We start from the raw sequence: 17,705 nt of genomic DNA on the forward strand, positions 1-17,705 counted from the left end.
AAAATTAATTTTGTTAAAATCATTTCTATGACGTGGCTTTGGATGCAGCGTTAAACTTATGATTTCAGGGAAGACATACAAATTCATTTCCAAGGATGATTCGATTACAAATTATGTTGCTCGCTTGATATCAATTGAACGATGTTAACCAAAAACGTACTAAGCGCCAAATCGCAAAAAATGAGTTAAACATCCTAACAGTCAGAATTTAATGTCAAAAACTAATTTGTAAAAATCCGTTATTTGTCTTAATTATTTTTATACCAAAATTTGAGGTAGAACTATGCGCCTTTAATAAATCTGGGATTATGTTTTAATCAAAAAGGTACCAAGCGACACGGCACTTTTTTTAATTGGTTGTGCAGTGCTTTGTTTCCTTATAACTATCCTATAAACTTAGTGTTTTATAAGCGTCAGTTGTGGCTTTATAACGAGGGTATTTACTCCGGTAAAACAAGGAAAGGACACTATTTTATTTGGAAAAAAAGAAAATGGGTCGTGGCGCACAAAAGATGGGATCTTGTCTTAAGAGCTTAATACCTACTGAAAATTTTACCAAAAAGGATATAACAGAACTGACTCTGTGGTCTGACTCTTGTGGGCGTCAAAAATAGTAATATAAAAACTATATTCATGCTAAAATCAATTTGATAGCAACATTCTACTTAACAAACGATTTATTTGAAATTTTTTATTTCAGAACATAGTTTTTTACCAAATGACAAAGATTTTGGAGTCATTAAGTATATACGCCACAAGATTACGCCAATATTATGTTAAATGGTAGAAAGAAAAATCCACTTATTGTTTAGTTTATGTAGAAAGAACATTTTTGTAGTGAAGCCGATTTAGAGTCTAGTGTCACAAATAGAAGGCATACATGAACAAAAAATTAGATTGAAAACAAGATTAAACTTACTAAAGATAAACCGCTTTCTATTTTTATGAAAAGTAATCAGGAAAATGAGATCTACAATGAAGTTTTGATGCATAAAAGGAAACGACTTCTAAATTTTTTTTTAAATTGTCTACATTATGGCCCAATGGAAAAGCAATATCGCCTAAAAAGTTGGCAGATCTAAAAACATTATGTCTTTTTATTCCCGAGGATGCAAAAATTTTTACAAAAACTTACGGGGAATAAACTGTGAATTTTATGTGGAGGGTTTTTCAAATGATATCGATTTCGAATTAGGGAAAACAAATTTAACTTAATCATTTTTGTTTTTATTTCATGGCATATGCTCCTTTTTATAGCAGGTCGTTAGATTAATATAAATATATATCATATTTTTCAAAAAATTACTTAGTGCTTTTTTACGGAATAATAAATTTAATATCATGGTTTTCTCAAAAAAGAACCAAGCACCAAAATGCTTCTTTAAAACTGTAAAGGACTGGGTGTTTTTGATGCCATTAACAAAATATACTACATTCATAAAGTCATGTATTCTTAAGGCAAAAATTTTATTCAGACATTAATACAAATTTTTAGTTTTTAATGAAAGTTTACTCTAGTATTACTCAAATTGCAATTTTGTCACTTCGTACGTTTTTGGTTAACTCCAAAAACTCGATGACGTCATCTCAAAATTTTGTTTGATAAATGCTATCTAAAATGTGTAAAATACATATTATGCGTTTACGGTCTATAAATCCATATCTATTTTTAAACTTCTATTTGCATATTTTTGGAAATTCAAAATTGTACAATAAAATTTTACAGTTCTTAGGTACTATTAAACCAAATGTTTTGTAATTTAGCACGTAATTTGAGATTATTAATTAAAACAAATAACATAAAATTTGAGAAATCAACTTTCATATTTTCACCTAAGAAATCGGATTTGTTCGATTGTGCTTTGTATACGAGGTAAGTTCTGTCTAAATAACTTTACACCGGTCTTTTTTATTCCGTAAAAATAACGAATGTAATAAAAAAATGCGGTGATGAGTTGAATGAGTTCTAGACACATGTATCTGGAGAATTTCGCCTCTGATATGGTTGACATACTGAGTTACCGTGCTCTTTTGCCTTATTCCTAATTTCTCAACCCTGTTCCTAGAGATGCCACTTATAAAGTGTGCGAAACGTTGAGCTCCAAAACTCAGTTAACACTGTCCCAACCCGGAAAACGATTACATAATGTATCTACCTATTGATTTAGAACGAAGTTGGTGCATTCCATTATAATATTTTTTGGCCTTAATCCTTTCTGGTATTTCTTGACGTTTTAGCAAATCGTTATTTATTATTTTATAGGAAAATAAAAGTGTTTAAGCTTTACGTTACTTATATGAAATCAAATTTCAATTATTGTTGAAAGGAATCGCCTGAAAGTTTCAGTCAAAGTTAAAATAACGCTTAAGAAAAAATTCACATATTCATGTCATTCTAAAAGACGTTTTTATTGACATTTTTCACTTTTTGCCCAAATTTTATTTTTAAATTTTTTTCAGATTTAAACTAGGATTTGCGAGTAAATTATTTGATAGAAATGTTAATCATCAGAGATTCGTAAAAAATGAAAAACAAAAGTAAACTGGATATTGTTTCATATTAGCATATTCAAACAAACACGTGTTTGTGCTTTCTCCAGATATGTGAACAATTAACTTCAGCAAAATAAATTGTTAGTCTATTGTGCCGGTTAAACGACTCGGGAAATAACTTATTAGTATTATTTACACAGTTTGCACTATACGTATTAAAAACATTTGTTAAGACTGTGATTCTGGCATTTCACATCAAACATCACTTCTTTCATTTTCTTTCCTTTTCTCTATTTCACTTTTTTCCTCTCCTTCTTTCTACCTCCTCCGCTCATATCCTACTTATTATTATTAACAAAAAATTTTTATTTTGTAGCTGTTTAGGTAGGGTTTATATTTCGAACTTACAATTTATCAGAATTGTAATCCCTCACAGGATAGTCGTTTAAAGTATTTCCTTCCTTCAAAATCGATAACCTCTTGAATTCATGTTATAAAAAGTATCAGTTTAGTAGCTTTGTCTAGTATGTCACACATAATTGGTTTTTCAGTGAATGTTCTAGCTGTTAATTGACCAACAATGGGTTGATGTATTACGTTTTTGTAGGCAAATAAAGCTGACAAAGTCGCATTGTGCACAAGTGAGAAATACAGGCAGCTACGAACGTTGACTTTGGAGAGTAAATCTAAATATTTTGATAATAATTATTGTTCCAAAATGGAAATAATAATTAAATCAACTACCTGTTTGGAGGGTGGAGTCCGAATAAAAAATTCATGTCGAAAAAGTTCCCATGGAATTTTTAAATAACGGTATCTCGTAATATAATCGAATGTAGTAATAATCGTAATGAAACAGCAAACAATCATCTCGTCTAAAATGCATAGAATTTTTAAAGCCACGAAAAATTATGAACATGAATTGTGCTTGCCAGCAAAAAGTAGGATACTTGGTATGTTATGAAACAAAAAGTGCAGAATGTAATCTCAAGTATGAGCAGTGAAACAACAAGATTATTTTTTTTTTGTTATTATTGTTACGTTTCAACAAGATAGTGTTACATTTTTTTTTAATTTTCAGAAATTCGCGCTAACAGGGGTGTTATAACACCATGGGTGTTCATTAAGTGCGCGACTAACTTAACGTAAGGGAAGCGGTCCTTAGAACTATTTGCATTTTAATTTACTGTAGTAATTTTTACAGGTGTAAATATGTTAATGCATAATGCAAGTTATTATGTTCACTGCACACCACACGGCAGTAATTAAAATTTAACCACATTTTATGCAAACAAGCTAATTCTGTGTGTTACACAATAGTTTTTTAGTTCAAAATCTGGTAATTAAAATCTAAAAAAACAGGACTATAATGTGCAGTGCTGCCGTTCAATGTAAATTATATCCCATCATAAATGTCGCCGCCGTCGGTGGATGCCAATTTTTACGCCGTCTTTAGGTTGAACTAACTTATCTACCCGGGTAAAACAGGACCTTGATAAAGTGTCACTGATGAAAACTGTGCAACGTATCTGTTCATCTTTAATCGAAATACAGACAAAATTAATGAAGTTTTCATGAATGATGTACTGGTAAATTCCCAACTGATCCACGCTGATCAGAGAATTAAATCAGCCACTCAGTGTAGCAGTTAGTAGTGACTAGTGACTGCGTGTTTTTTTCTTTCCAACTAAACTATTAAAATTAAATTTACCGCTTGTCTTCGATTAAAATATGAAATGTACCTACTTATATTAAATCTCAAATTGATAGCACTAAAGTAATTTTATATTTTCAAAAACCCGGACGAGCATTTCAGGCGTACCTAATAATTTTTAGTTGTGTGGCAATAGCCGTTTTCAATTCCTGTTTTCAAAATTTTTGTATCCGTTATTCTTGAAATACGAAAAAAGGAAAAAGTCAGGACTTATTAAGTTTAGAGACTTAGATGGTCATACATTTCTATTAATTATTCTGTTATTGCAAAAATTTATTTGAAAAGTTTATTTAAAGTTTCATTTGCTGTATGAGCTGTTGCACTGTCCTGTTTTCATGAAAAAAAAATTGGTACATATAATACATATTTTTGAAATAGCCACCCAAAGTTTAATTAGATGGAGCAGCTCGTATTTTGAGAGTTCTACAATTTTATTTATATAAAAATCGGCATAAAAGTTTTGTCAGCACATACTTTTGCGAAAATTCACTGGTATTTGCCTAGTTTCTGGCTTTATGAAGCAAACAAATTACTGTTTTAATCTAAGATAAGCGTTTTTTCGTGTATGACCAACTCTGACTATTTTTTTTTCAATCTTGCGGTATTTAGCTTTGTACAAAATTTTTCTCGCTTAAGTTGTCTATCTCCATTGAAAATTCATTACGTAAAGGATCTCCAATACCACCGTTACGATTACCTTGACATTTCAAGTGAACATTATTTACTGTCTAATTACGGTAAAGTAATGTGTATCCAACTTTCAAAAAAATTAATAACAATGTTTTACAAGTTTGTTAGGCAAGCCTTACTGCATGTACATACATGTAGGATGTTTGGAATGTCACGAACACTCTTAAAGGTAATTATCCAGGCTTACAAGTACGAAAAAAATAATAAAACAAAATTTTTCGATGTAGATAACAAGACAATATTTTAAAAAAGTAAACTTAGCAACTCTTGTACTTTTAATTGCATTAAGTAAACCTTGTTTCCAAATGGAATTTTATCAATTTTTTATAACAATGAAACATTCATAACTTTGCTTATGATAACGGACATAGTAATTAAACATTACCATGGGGAAAAGAAATATGCACTAAACGTTTCATTGCTAGTTATTGTGATCATTGAAGCATTATTTTGTTGTTAAATATTGAAGAACTTTAATATTACATATCTTCGCTAAAATGAGGAAAGGATTTTTTTCAGTATTTTTCTCGTACTTAACGACATGCCTCGATAATGTACTCTTAGGGGTGTTCGCGCCATTCCGGACATCCTGTATGAACACTCTATGGGTATTTTTAAGTTTATGGAGCGGAATTACTTTCAAATAGCTAAATCTGTTTGTAAAAAAAATATATGTATCACAAAAACTATGTAGTGGCTTTGTTTAACACTTTGATAAGGTTCTAATATTGATTTAAAAATTAAAACATCAACTATAGTTTATTGTACATTTCATTCCTTTTACAAAGATGTTTAAAATAAAAAATAATAATTAAAAACTAAAATAGGAAATATATCCTGAGAAGCGAAATTCTTGGTACTATTACTATGGCTTTATTTTTGAATATTGTTATTCATGATTTGTTAAAAAAATAAACAAATATATTTATACAGAATTTCTTTCAGGCCGAAAGCACAATGAAAGAAGTCAATATAAAACTGATTTTGCAAATTTTCTTTTAATAATAACCTCTGTATGTTAAAATGTTGTTTCAATTTTGAGACATCAAGATGTGGATGTATCAATATGTAGATGTACATATAACACATATTTTAGACAGTTAAATAATATAGTGTCATATAATTGTAATTTTTTTTCCAAAAATCTGAAGGTAAAAAAAACGGCGGGTTAATAAACCACAAGAATTTACTCAGCAAAATTTTGAGTTGACGCTGGTAAATGGGTAGTGGGGATGAAGAAACCAATTCTGGTTAGCGTAACCACTTACACAATATCCCTAAAATACAACAAAGTGCACAACAGACGATGCAGGTAGTAGTTTTGAATACTACTTGTGACTAATTAAATTTCTAACAGACAGACAGACTCATGGAAAAGGCAGATTGATATTTTCGTTTGTACATAAAAAGTGCAAAAAACATTGTAAAATTGTACACTTATTAGTTTTTTAAACGTGCTTTTTTAATTTTGCTTTTACCAGTTCGCTTATGGTTTAAGAAGTGAATGTCTGGATTAAATTAAGGATTGTAATTTGATTATTTATATTATAATTTTTGTAGGAACCAAAGACTCCGTGAAAACTGAAACATGCACACAAAAATGATAAATCTGCCAAAAATTTATTTTTTTTTATCAAAATGGACGAGTTACGTTTTAATTAAAAACAAAAAAAAAGTCAGATGTGTTCGAAAATGCCGAGTAGTGCACAAAAAAAGGTAGAAAATTACCTTAAAAAAATACAATACAATAGTTTTGAAAGGAACGTATTATTTTTTGTGCGAGAGGTACTACGATTTTAGTACTATTCAATAGGATTGTCTGCAAAAGTTTTTCGAAGTTCAGTTTTCTTCTTAATTGTTTCCTTATTTTTCTAAGCCATAAATTCCATTATTATTAATGATATTACAACAATGAACTGGGAACTTTCATTTCTACGCTCAAGCGTGCCATTCAGTTTCACCATTGTTGTTGATATATTTATCATAAAGTTGAATGAAATTTTTAGCACCAGTTTCAGTGAAAATTACATCAATTATTAAAAAATTAATTTATTTTAACTTTTTCATAGCAAGTTATGGTACTATGGAATATTGTTTGACGTAAAATAAATAGAAAACTGTTTTGGTACCTCTATGCGAGACGAAAATTCATAGTTTTAAAATGAAGCAAGGTGCAAAATTAACTTGAAGCTATATTACTTAATAGAGACATACAGTGAATGGTTCACAAAGTCGTAAATTAGATAAGTTTTGGGAATTCTGAAAACACAGACTTTCAAAAAAAGGACGCATCCTTCTGTCGTCAACTGTAGAATGCAAAGGAAGACATTAAAATTAATATCAAGCAGGACAAATTAATATTTGCCTTTACTACAAGTTTTATGCAGTATTCAAAATATGTATAGCACTTCTCTTTGAAAATTAATAACTATATCACCTCGATTTGCCTTGTAATTATTACCTGACATTTGCAATAGTAGTATTAATTTATTATTTGCCTTACAGGCTTAATAATATTCCCAGTAGGGGTACAAATTAACTTAATCTATCTCATATAAATCCATAACAATAAAATAAATAAAATAAAATAAAAATTCGAGTGTTATATAATAAATATTCTATTCTTTCTGCTTGCCCACCCCTTACCATAGTTCCCTTATCTTCCATACTTCTTTCATCCAGTCCAGTCCTCTTCCATCCTCCTTTAGCACTTCTTCCCTACTTTCCTCCGATTCTCTCAATCCTTCACATCCTTCCAGCATATGCTCTATTGTTTCTCCCTCTCTCCAACATATCCTACACCTTCTGTCAGTTTCATCCATCCAAAAATTATTCTCTTTCTCTTCATTTCCACACCTAAATCTCGCCATCATTCTTTTCTCCTTTATACTTTCTCTCTGTGTGTACTTTGGTACTTCATCCTTTACTATTTTTCTATAGTCTGCATTATATCTAGACTCCGATATTCTCGATCTACGTTCTTGCTTATCTATATCCTTATCTCTTACACTCAGCTCTTCTTTCATACTCCTTCCCATTTCTCTCATTCTCTCTATTTCTTCACATGCATATCCCTTTCCTTCATAATACTTGTCCCTTTCGTTCCAAACATGTTTTCCCCCTTCCTTTCTTATTTCTTTCCAACATTCTTGCAATATCTTGCAATCACCTCTCTCACTGAACTTCTCTTCAAATCCAACCGCCCTTTTACCCGCTTCCACTCTCATTTTCTCCCTTTTTGTTTCTTCTCTCACTATATACCCCGGCGTATACTTTTCCAATCCCAATGTCCATTTCAAGTATTTTTCTTGCACTCTCTCTATTTCTTCATATTCCCTCCATCCCCAAATCTCAGCTCCGTACATGAATACACTTTTGACCAAACTATCAAACATCATTATTCTTCTCTTATAATCATGTCCAAATTTTCTCTCTCCTATTCCCCATACTATTCCCACCACTTTGTTCGCTTTTTGGACCATTTCTTGAATATGCGCTCTATCTGAGTTATTGCTCTTTAATGTATATCCTAAGTACTGGAATTCTTTCACCTGTTCAATCTTCTTCCCTCTCCATGCCCACTCTTCCTTCTCCTTTCTTACTTTCTTCCCAAACACCAGCATTTTTGTTTTTTCCACATTCACTTCCAATTCCTTTTTTTTTACATACTTCTCCAAACTTTTAATCATTGCTTTCATTTCTTCTCTTTTCTTTGCCACAATCACCAAATCATCTGCGTACGCCAACGACCACACTTTCTCTTTGCCGACTACCACCCCTCCTGTCTGTGCTTTTCTGAACATTTCATCTATATCTCCTAGATAAGCTGCAAACAATGCGGGGCCGAGTGGGCATCCTTGTCTCACTCCTCTATTTGTATAAAAACTCTCACTCTCTATTCCATTCACTCTCACCGTATTTACTGTCTCTTCATATATTTCTTCCATTTTCGTTACCAAGTATGCATCTACTCCCTTTCTCCTCAAATACTCCCACATTTTCTCTCTATTCACGCTATCAAACGCTGCTTTGAAATCTATGAACAATGCGTACATTCGTCCACCTTCTTTCCTTATTTCTCTTCCCACTAAATGCCGCAGGATGTACACATTGTCCATAGTACCTCTTCCTTTCCTAAACCCTGCCTGACCTGACCTGACCTGACCTGACCTGACCTGACATTTGCAATAAAAGAAGGAAAATAAAATTAAACTCAACGTACACCGCTCAACAATTTATTATTAATATTATTAATCGCAGTGTTACAATCAATAAACGCGAACATGAATCCTTTGTTTGTGCGACAAAATTATGAATCTGTTTTATAAATACTGTAAAACATATGCACCACTGACAATTGGTCCCATTTATGATAAAATATCGAAAAGGTGTAGTTTTTCTCAAAATTTTGATTTTTATAATTAATATTTAGCGCTCATAATAACAACAGATTTTAAAATAAATAAATAATTATATTCCCTAACAAGCGTTAAAATACTAATACAAATACAAAAATACAAAAGTAATACAACAGGCTTGTATTACTTTAATAATTGTAATCATAATTATGACCGAGCTACCTCTTAATTTTTGTAATACAAAAATAATAACTTCAGTTTTGCCTTCGTTTATGGTATTTATTGAATAATGCGTTGTAATTATAATAAGAGATATTCAATTTTAGGATAAAACAACATTCCGATGGCACGTAAACTTAATTTACTTAAGTTTATTGCTGACGTCAGTTTCGAGTGTGGAAGAAAATCAGCCTGCGATATTTCTGACTCCCCGTAATTTTAACCCTCATCCCTATGAAACTAGTTATGACCTCGGGGAGCGCACGGATGTGAATAGGGTAGGCCCTGTGGTGTTTCCTTCAGCACCCCCAGAAGATGATGCACTTAATAACAATGTTGTAACCCTTGCACAAGAGCGACAAATTAATCATCCGATAGATAATCATCCATATGCAAGAGTCGCCAGAAAACGAAAGTATAATTTTCCCAGTAGATTTCAGCCAGATGAGGTAAGTCATAAACGGTGGTAGTGTGAGAATAATCTAGAACTTTGGTATTGGTATTTATTACTAAAGAAAAATATTTATCTAGAACTTTTTATTAATCTTAAGAAACTTGATCTAGGGTAGAATTTGTAGGGTTTAAAAGATACTTTTTACGCCCACTTAAAAGATGATGACATTACAATGTTACCTAAAATAATAATATTTATGTTTTTGTTGCTTTTCTAAAAATCTTTATTTGGGGAGGAATATGTCTTTAACTTTATTGAATTTTCTTAAATTGCAACTTTTTTATTTAAAAAAAAAGATAAAACAATATTGAATTGCTGTCAAAGAATATTTTTCAATAAAGATTTGTGTAGGAAAGTATAAACATCAAAGACGTGGTATGTGCACAGCGAATTTTCCTATCACCTATTTCATACTCGTATACCGTTAGCAGGTTGTTATTACAGCAGTTATAGAGCAGCTTTGATCGTAAAACAATAGCATAATAAAACTAAAATGAAAACATAAATTTTAATCGATGTTCTGTGATGATTAAATCAATGCTAGTATTTTATAAAAATTTCAGATAACTTCGTTTCCCAGCTTGTACGAAAAACAGTAATATTTTATTGTACAAATTTTATTTTTTACATTAAACCATATGTTTAAGGTTCCAATTTTGAATATACTATTAGACCATGAAAGAAGGAGTATGTCGTAATATTAATGCCGAGTAAGCCAAATCTACTTAGCAGATTTTCTGGTAACGTCATCAAATTTTTGGTGGGGATGTAAACACATTTTTGCTATTATTTTACTATCTACATAATAATAATTATCTTAACTAAAATAAATTAATTTTACCTATTTATCTTTCAGTAGCGTCTAAAAAGGTTGGATAAGGGTTAATTTTCCCCTTATAATTTTGATAACACAAAATAAGTTTTTCAGACTTCTCAGACTTCGCGAAGATCTGTCAATTTTGTTGTACGTCCTTTCAATAACACCCTGTATATAATGTTTTAGTTATTTTTAAAAAATCTGATAAAACTTGTAGAATAAAATATATATTGTATAAAGTTAGTGAAAAAAAATCGTCTTCGGGACAGAAAACGTCATGACATTTGAATGTTTGTATTACGAGAAAGTTGTGGTTAAAATTATATCCACATTCATTGTTAATCAACTTGAAAAATATGTGTATGCTACTATAGAATGAAATTTTACCAATTACTCTGATTTAACCTGCTAGGAACTAAAATATTCTAACCAGTATAATTTGATTGTCCAAGAAACTTAGGAACAGTGAGACACGTTCCTAGCGGAATTACTTACTTGTTGCATTTTTATAACTATTGATTATTTTGAATAAAAAAATATCTCTAACTATTCTATTTACCATTATATTTTCATTTGAGTCAGACAAAGGTAAACTTAATATGTTCCTAAGATTTCATATCCGGTTGCTTTTAACCGTGGTACCTGCTCAATTAATTATAGGTTATAGTGTGGATGAAGTGTGCATTTTTTGGAGGAGTTAACAAATTTAGTGGCATGTCATTTAAACCGCAGTATTAGGATCCAGAAAAAGTTATGCTTATAGTGTTTTAAAGCAATAATTTTTGCAGTAGAAAATTTGTACATAATTTTTAGTTCTGAAAATGTTTGCATGATAGTTTGCCATTTTTCAGGTATGTAGTAGCAGAAAACTCGTGTACTTCTGTTTTTAACCAAGTAAAGTTATAAAGGCAATAAAGTCAAACAATTATGTTTAAAATGCCAAAAGTAATTCCACTGGAAATAAAACTTGATAATAATAATGACAATACACATATTTACGGAAAATGATCCTTGTACAGAAAATAAGATAATAGTGTACAATAACTCCTCAAGAATAAAGTGCAATAAAATACAAATACAACAAAAAATTATTTATTAGGGTTCAATTCACTGTTGCTTTAAAGTGCTTTAAGAGGTACATTGAATAAGTCTAGATGATGATACTCATTTATTAGTTCACACTAGTATAAGCGTGACGGCTAGTCGTTACGTCTCACCGAGTGGATTGGCACATGAAGATGAAATTGTTCCAATATACTAGAACAATCAATAAAATTATTGAACGATTTGAGGACAAAGCAAATATTAAGATATTTATGTCTTGTTTCTATGGCAAGTGAACCAAAAAATTCTAAAAGTTTAACATAATCACTTTTTCTGTAGTCTGTGTTAACTTATACGGTAAAGGTTTTTTTTTATAACCGTTCTAGGCGGATTTTATGCTATTTTGATGTCCAAATAACCGACCCGTAGTCGAATACGGACCTAATAAAACTAACAAATAAGTTGGGTATCAAATTCTTTTTTAGGTAATCATTCCACGGCCCAAACATAATGTGCCAGAAACTGCTGTTGCGGATACGAGAGAGTTTGTCAGGTCGAGCGTTAGCGAGGCCGCAAAAAGCGCAAAAATTTCGTTAACTGCTTGTTATATTGAGATATGACTTCATTCATATGATACGACTAACTGAAAGACCTGTGGAGAATCGAGATAAATATCCAAATCATTGGAAACCTCTAAATGCTGTAATTTCTTATCGTTGATGAAGTAATCAAATAGTACGAGTATAAGCGCTTTTTTCATGTTTTCGTTTATTTCAAACCCGTTTTGCACTAAGCAACAAACGCATCTAGGACTTTTGTATTAAGAAACAGTCAGTATTTTTGTTAATAGTACAAAAAAGTTTTAAATTTTAGATAGATAAAGTTTATAAACGTCCAGAATAACATTGTATACAATAACATTGTATACAATAAACAAAAATAACATTATAAAATAATAAATATAATATTCATATTAACTAAAAGTTTCATTTTGTATTTTTAGTCTGAATTCGTCAATAGTGTAGAATGCATTTTTAAGAAGAATTTCTCGGATAATCTTTTTAAAAGATGGATACTGTGGTCAACAGAGTGATATGTTGTTAACGCTACTTTGAGAGACACAGGCTTATAAGAAAAAGCTTAATCTAAGGTAATAAGTGTAAGCTTTTCCTCCCAAATTAAACATATCCTTAAAAAAACAAATGTTTGGTTCTTCAGTTGTTTATGACAAGTCTAGAAATTAAAATGTTTAATAAAAGCAGTATGAAAACAAAAATTTCTGAAAGAAAGACGCGCTGATATGGCGCTGACCCTCAGGAGGAAGATTTTGTAAAATTGTTTCGCCTCTGGTTTGAAAGTGTACAACGGCTTTCTGAGCATTTTCTCCCAGAAACAGGTGGAGGAGCAATTGATAATACAACAAAAATGAAAAGTTTTCTGCGATACGTTTCAGACCCAGGTGTATAATTATTATTTAAGTAGTGTTTTATAGTGAAAAGTTTTAGTAGATTAACTTCCAGGATTTCAGTTCTATGTTTATCGGTTTTCTTCTTTATAGACGCCTTTAAGTTATTAATTTGTTTCAGAGTAGTTATTATTTCGCTATTTTTACCCAAGTTGTCCCTAAGTTCATCCTTTAGTTTTTCAGGCGCTAAGTCTTTTTTTGCCTTTGTTGATGGGATTTGACTTACTCAAAATGACTTCATTGCTTTTCACAAAATTTCTTTCTTCTCGCTGTAATTTATTTCTTCGTCCGACGTGTTACTTGAGCAATGCTTGAGCTAAACATTTTGATAATATTCTACATCTGCACTATACAACAACAAGATTCGAAATGAAATGCTATTTTCTACCCGTATTTGCGATTTCAAACAAAAAAACTCATTGATATGACTTGCCAAGTTTTAATACATTCGGAAATATTTATCCTATAATTAATCTTCCAGAAATTCGTTCTAAACAAAAAAACTTATAAAATTTTAGCTAGTATCCTCTTTTTCACATAACATGGGTGACATTTGGTTGTTTTCATTACACGTATAGTGTACAGTAGAACCTTGATAATCCGAATTAATTGGGACAAAGGTGTGTTCGGATTAACGATTTGTTCGGATCAGCGATTTTCCCAAAAATCTGAAAGGGAATTGAATAACAACTTCATACACAGTCGAAAACAAACTTCAAGAAATAAACCTTAATTTTATTACACAAAATTAAAGAATTCTTAAGCAACAATGATACATTCTAAAAAAATATTACTCCGTGACCATAAGCACGTTATTTTTTTAGAATCAACACGCCGGGATCTATACCCTGAATTTTTTCAGAATTTTTAGATGAATTTATCAAAAATGAAATTTTCCATTATGTATTTATTACCCTCTATTATGCAAATTTCGACCCATTCTAGACGATTTTCGAAATTTAACTAAATACATTTTCTTGTAGATTTTGGGCCTCAGAAGTCACTTCTGGCTTCATTTCTTCGATAACTGAAACCATTTTTCCAAATTCGTCGAGTTGAAATATCGCAGTTTTTAAAGATTTCGAAAAATTCGAATTTCACACCGAATTTTCCGAAAATATTGCTCGGTTACCATTAACATGCTTTATTTTTGCAATCAGCATGCCGGGATATACATATATCCCTGAATTTTTTCAGAATTTTTAGGAAACTTTTTCAAAAATGAAATTTTCCTGATGCAAATTTCGACCCATTTTCGACGATTTTCGAAATTTAACTAAATACTTTTCTTTTGTAGATTTCGGGCCACATTTCTTCGATAACTTCAAGTTTTTTTCCACAATTAGTTAATTAATTCAGTGCACTGAAATATCGCAATTTTAAAAAATTTCAAAATATTCCATACAACATATGCAGAAAGATCTTGCGTCATTTTTGCCAGTAGGTGCGTGTTTCCAAGTTCAGTTCGGATTGCAGAGTTTTTGTTCGAATTAAAGAAGCATCGACTTCAAAAATTCTATTCGGATTAGTGGATGTTCGGATAATCGTGAATTCGGATTATAGAGGTTGTACTATATTTACAAAATGAAATGCGATTTCAAAATTTTGAAATCGGTCAAAATAAAGTACCTCAATGGATGGAACATTGTGGTACTGGTACAGTTGAATTACTTTTAAATTTGTGAGAAAAATCAATTTACTTCGACGTTCTGACAAGTATGACGTTAACCAAGGAATATTTTCGTATGTCTGATTCCTGCTGTACGGAGTGTATATATTAGTACATACATTGATACGAACTCTGTCAAAGGCTGTACGGTCTGGTATTTGGTATCTACTTCTATGTATCTGGAATCTACTTCTGTGTATCTGGTATCTACTTCATAATAATTTTCTAAACCATTTGTTACAAAAATTCTTTACATAAATTGGAACTAGCCAATTTATCCCTGCAGAAACTATGTTGTTCCTCTGTTATAAAGTTTGTTGTGATTTTTTGCAATTTGTCATAGATTATAGCTACAAACAATTCATGATTCTATACACACCTTCAAAAAAATTACTGGAATCTTATCAGGTTTAGCACTTGCCTTATCATTCACATTTTAAATAGGTTTTCCTCAATTATTTACTAAGGTTGATTACCAACCAAGTTACTAGATTTTCATGCTTAGCTATGGTCCAAAAAGGCCGTTAATGCATTATACGTAATTAATTTGAATAAATAAAGGGTGTTTCAAAATGATTTTCATCTAGTTAGCTTTGAAATTGCTTCAACTCCTATCTTTCCCTTGATGAAAATCTGCAACCATAGGCGACTTTTTACTATTTTACTCTTTCTAGATATTGTTTTCTAAAGTCCGATTAGATTTTGGTATGCTAAGCTTAAAAACGTATCAATTTTGAATTTCTTTCTGTTCCCTCAGCTTAACTGTAGGAAAAACTGAGTACTAACAATTAGTATTAGTTTTCATTCGAGTCTTTTAGGTCTCGTTTCGGTCAAAACTTTACAACCTTATATTTTAATTTTGTTCCCTGTAGACTGTAGATATGTAATAGTTGAATCGATAATTAAAAACCAGCTGAATCTTTGTTTTTAATTAACAGTGTCTAAGTTAGTGCAGTGTTGAAATATTTTTTTTGTTTGTGCCTGAAATCAAGTTATTATTGATATATTTGGTAAACATGTGATTTGACAACACTTTGCTGGATTTGTTGAGCTGTGGTCTTTGATTTTAAATGTACCTTCGGTTAAGATGAAGGAAATGTAGATGGGTTTTACATAAAACGATTTAAATGTTTTAGTAAAGAAGTAAATATGTATAAATACAGGTAAACATGTATGATCGTTTTCCGGGTTGGGACCGTGCCAATTGAGATTTTGGCCTCAACGTATCCCACACTTGCGACTTTTTTATAGAGACGTGGTGGGGGAAACCGTCGTGGCTGAAGCTGATTGGACGGCTCAGGGTGAAGTGGGGGGAGATAAACGAGCAATTGCATCCAGTGTGGGCTTCCAAATGTTTGACAGATAATAACCATTGTCTCGGTTGAAATTATGAGGACATTTATGGATTTCAATAGGTTCACGGATTTTCCGGTTATAGAAATGTGGTGCTTTGTACAGAACTTAGGAATTTTCAAACAGAATGGTGTGACCGGTTTCATGTTGGTGTTCATCTAGACAGAGTGGGACAGAAGACCTGTTTTGAGACAACGTTTGTGCTCTTGAATTAGAATTTTTATGAAGCGACCAGTTTCTCCTATGTATTTAGCGCCACAGGAGCAAGGAATGCTGTAGATTCCTCTACAGTCTAGAGCTTGGCGAGATTCTTTGGCGGAAGGAAGAATTTGTGCAACTTTAGTTGCAGGTTTAAAGATTGTTTTAACTTTTTCCCTTTGGAGTATTTTGGACAAACGGTCAATGACCTGAGGAATGAATGGGAGATATGCAGTGGATACGAAATCAGTTGGGCGATCTGAAGTTTTGTTAGAGTTGGGATTAAGCCGACGTTGAATGGCAGACTTGATAGTGTGGTGGTTGTATCCATTTTGTTGAAGAGATGTTTCGAGATGTTCTAATTCTTTTTGGAGTTTGTCCGGTTGACAAATGGTAGTGGCTCGATGAATTAGGGAGTCAATGACACACCGTTTTTGGGCGGAGTGGTGATGAGACGTAGCGTGAAGATATCGATCGGTATGGGTAGGTTTTCGATAGACTGAATGACCAAGTTGATATTCGGATAACCTGGTTACCATAACATCAAGAAAAGGAAGACAATTGTTGGTTTCCACTTCTATGGTAAACTGAATGTCGGGGTGTTGACTGTTGAGATGGTCGTGAAAGACTGAAAGGGCGTTTTGACCATGGGTCCATATGACAAATGTGTCGTCTATGTAGCGGAACCAGACTTCAGGTTTGCGTTGGGCGGATTCAATGGCTGTGTCTTCAAAAGCTTCCATGAAAACATTGACGACGACTGGTGAGAGAGGGGATCCCATGAGAGTGCCAGAAATGTTTGTAGAATTGGCCTTGGAAGGCAAAATATTTGGAGTTTAGACATTTTCCCGCGAGATCGCCAAGAACTGGAGGTTGGATAAAATGTGAGGAGTTAAGAATATGTGAGGAGGTTTTCCCGGTATATTCTTGTATTGTAAGTAGGGGACTCTAAAATGCTGACGATGGCCATTGTTTTTGTGAATTTTGGGCAGACTGTATATATGTGGTGGTTGCAGTTTCGGGGTATTAGACGTTTGAGAACCTCGGTTGGGAAATCAACCGATCTCAAAAGAGTTGTGATCTCACGTTCAATGCGGGAAGTTGGGTCGCGAGGAAGAATAGAATAGGAACCGTCTTCTAACAAGGAGTGTATTTTGTTGACGTATTGTGTTTTGTCCAGAATGACTGTGGCATTGCCTTTGTCAGTGAGCAGTTAGTTTTAAGAGAAGTG

General features: G+C 32.0%; 1 protein-coding gene across 1 annotated transcript in view; it reads left to right on the forward strand.

Moving 5' to 3' along the window:
- LOC135128455 (uncharacterized) overlaps positions 1–17,705 on the forward strand; it is a 45,459-nt gene that overhangs the window by 6,147 nt on the left and 21,607 nt on the right. Inside the window, exon 2 of the mRNA XM_064055365.1 lies at positions 9,582–9,923. Within this exon, the coding sequence (XP_063911435.1) occupies positions 9,582–9,923 (342 nt within the window). The remainder of the gene's footprint in view (positions 1–9,581; positions 9,924–17,705) is intronic.

Source organism: Zophobas morio, unplaced genomic scaffold (genome assembly GCF_036711695.1).
Source record: "Zophobas morio isolate AGI-343-1 ecotype UQ-CSIRO unplaced genomic scaffold, CSIRO_AGI_Zmor_V1 ptg000012l, whole genome shotgun sequence".
NCBI lineage: Eukaryota > Metazoa > Arthropoda > Insecta > Coleoptera > Tenebrionidae > Zophobas > Zophobas morio.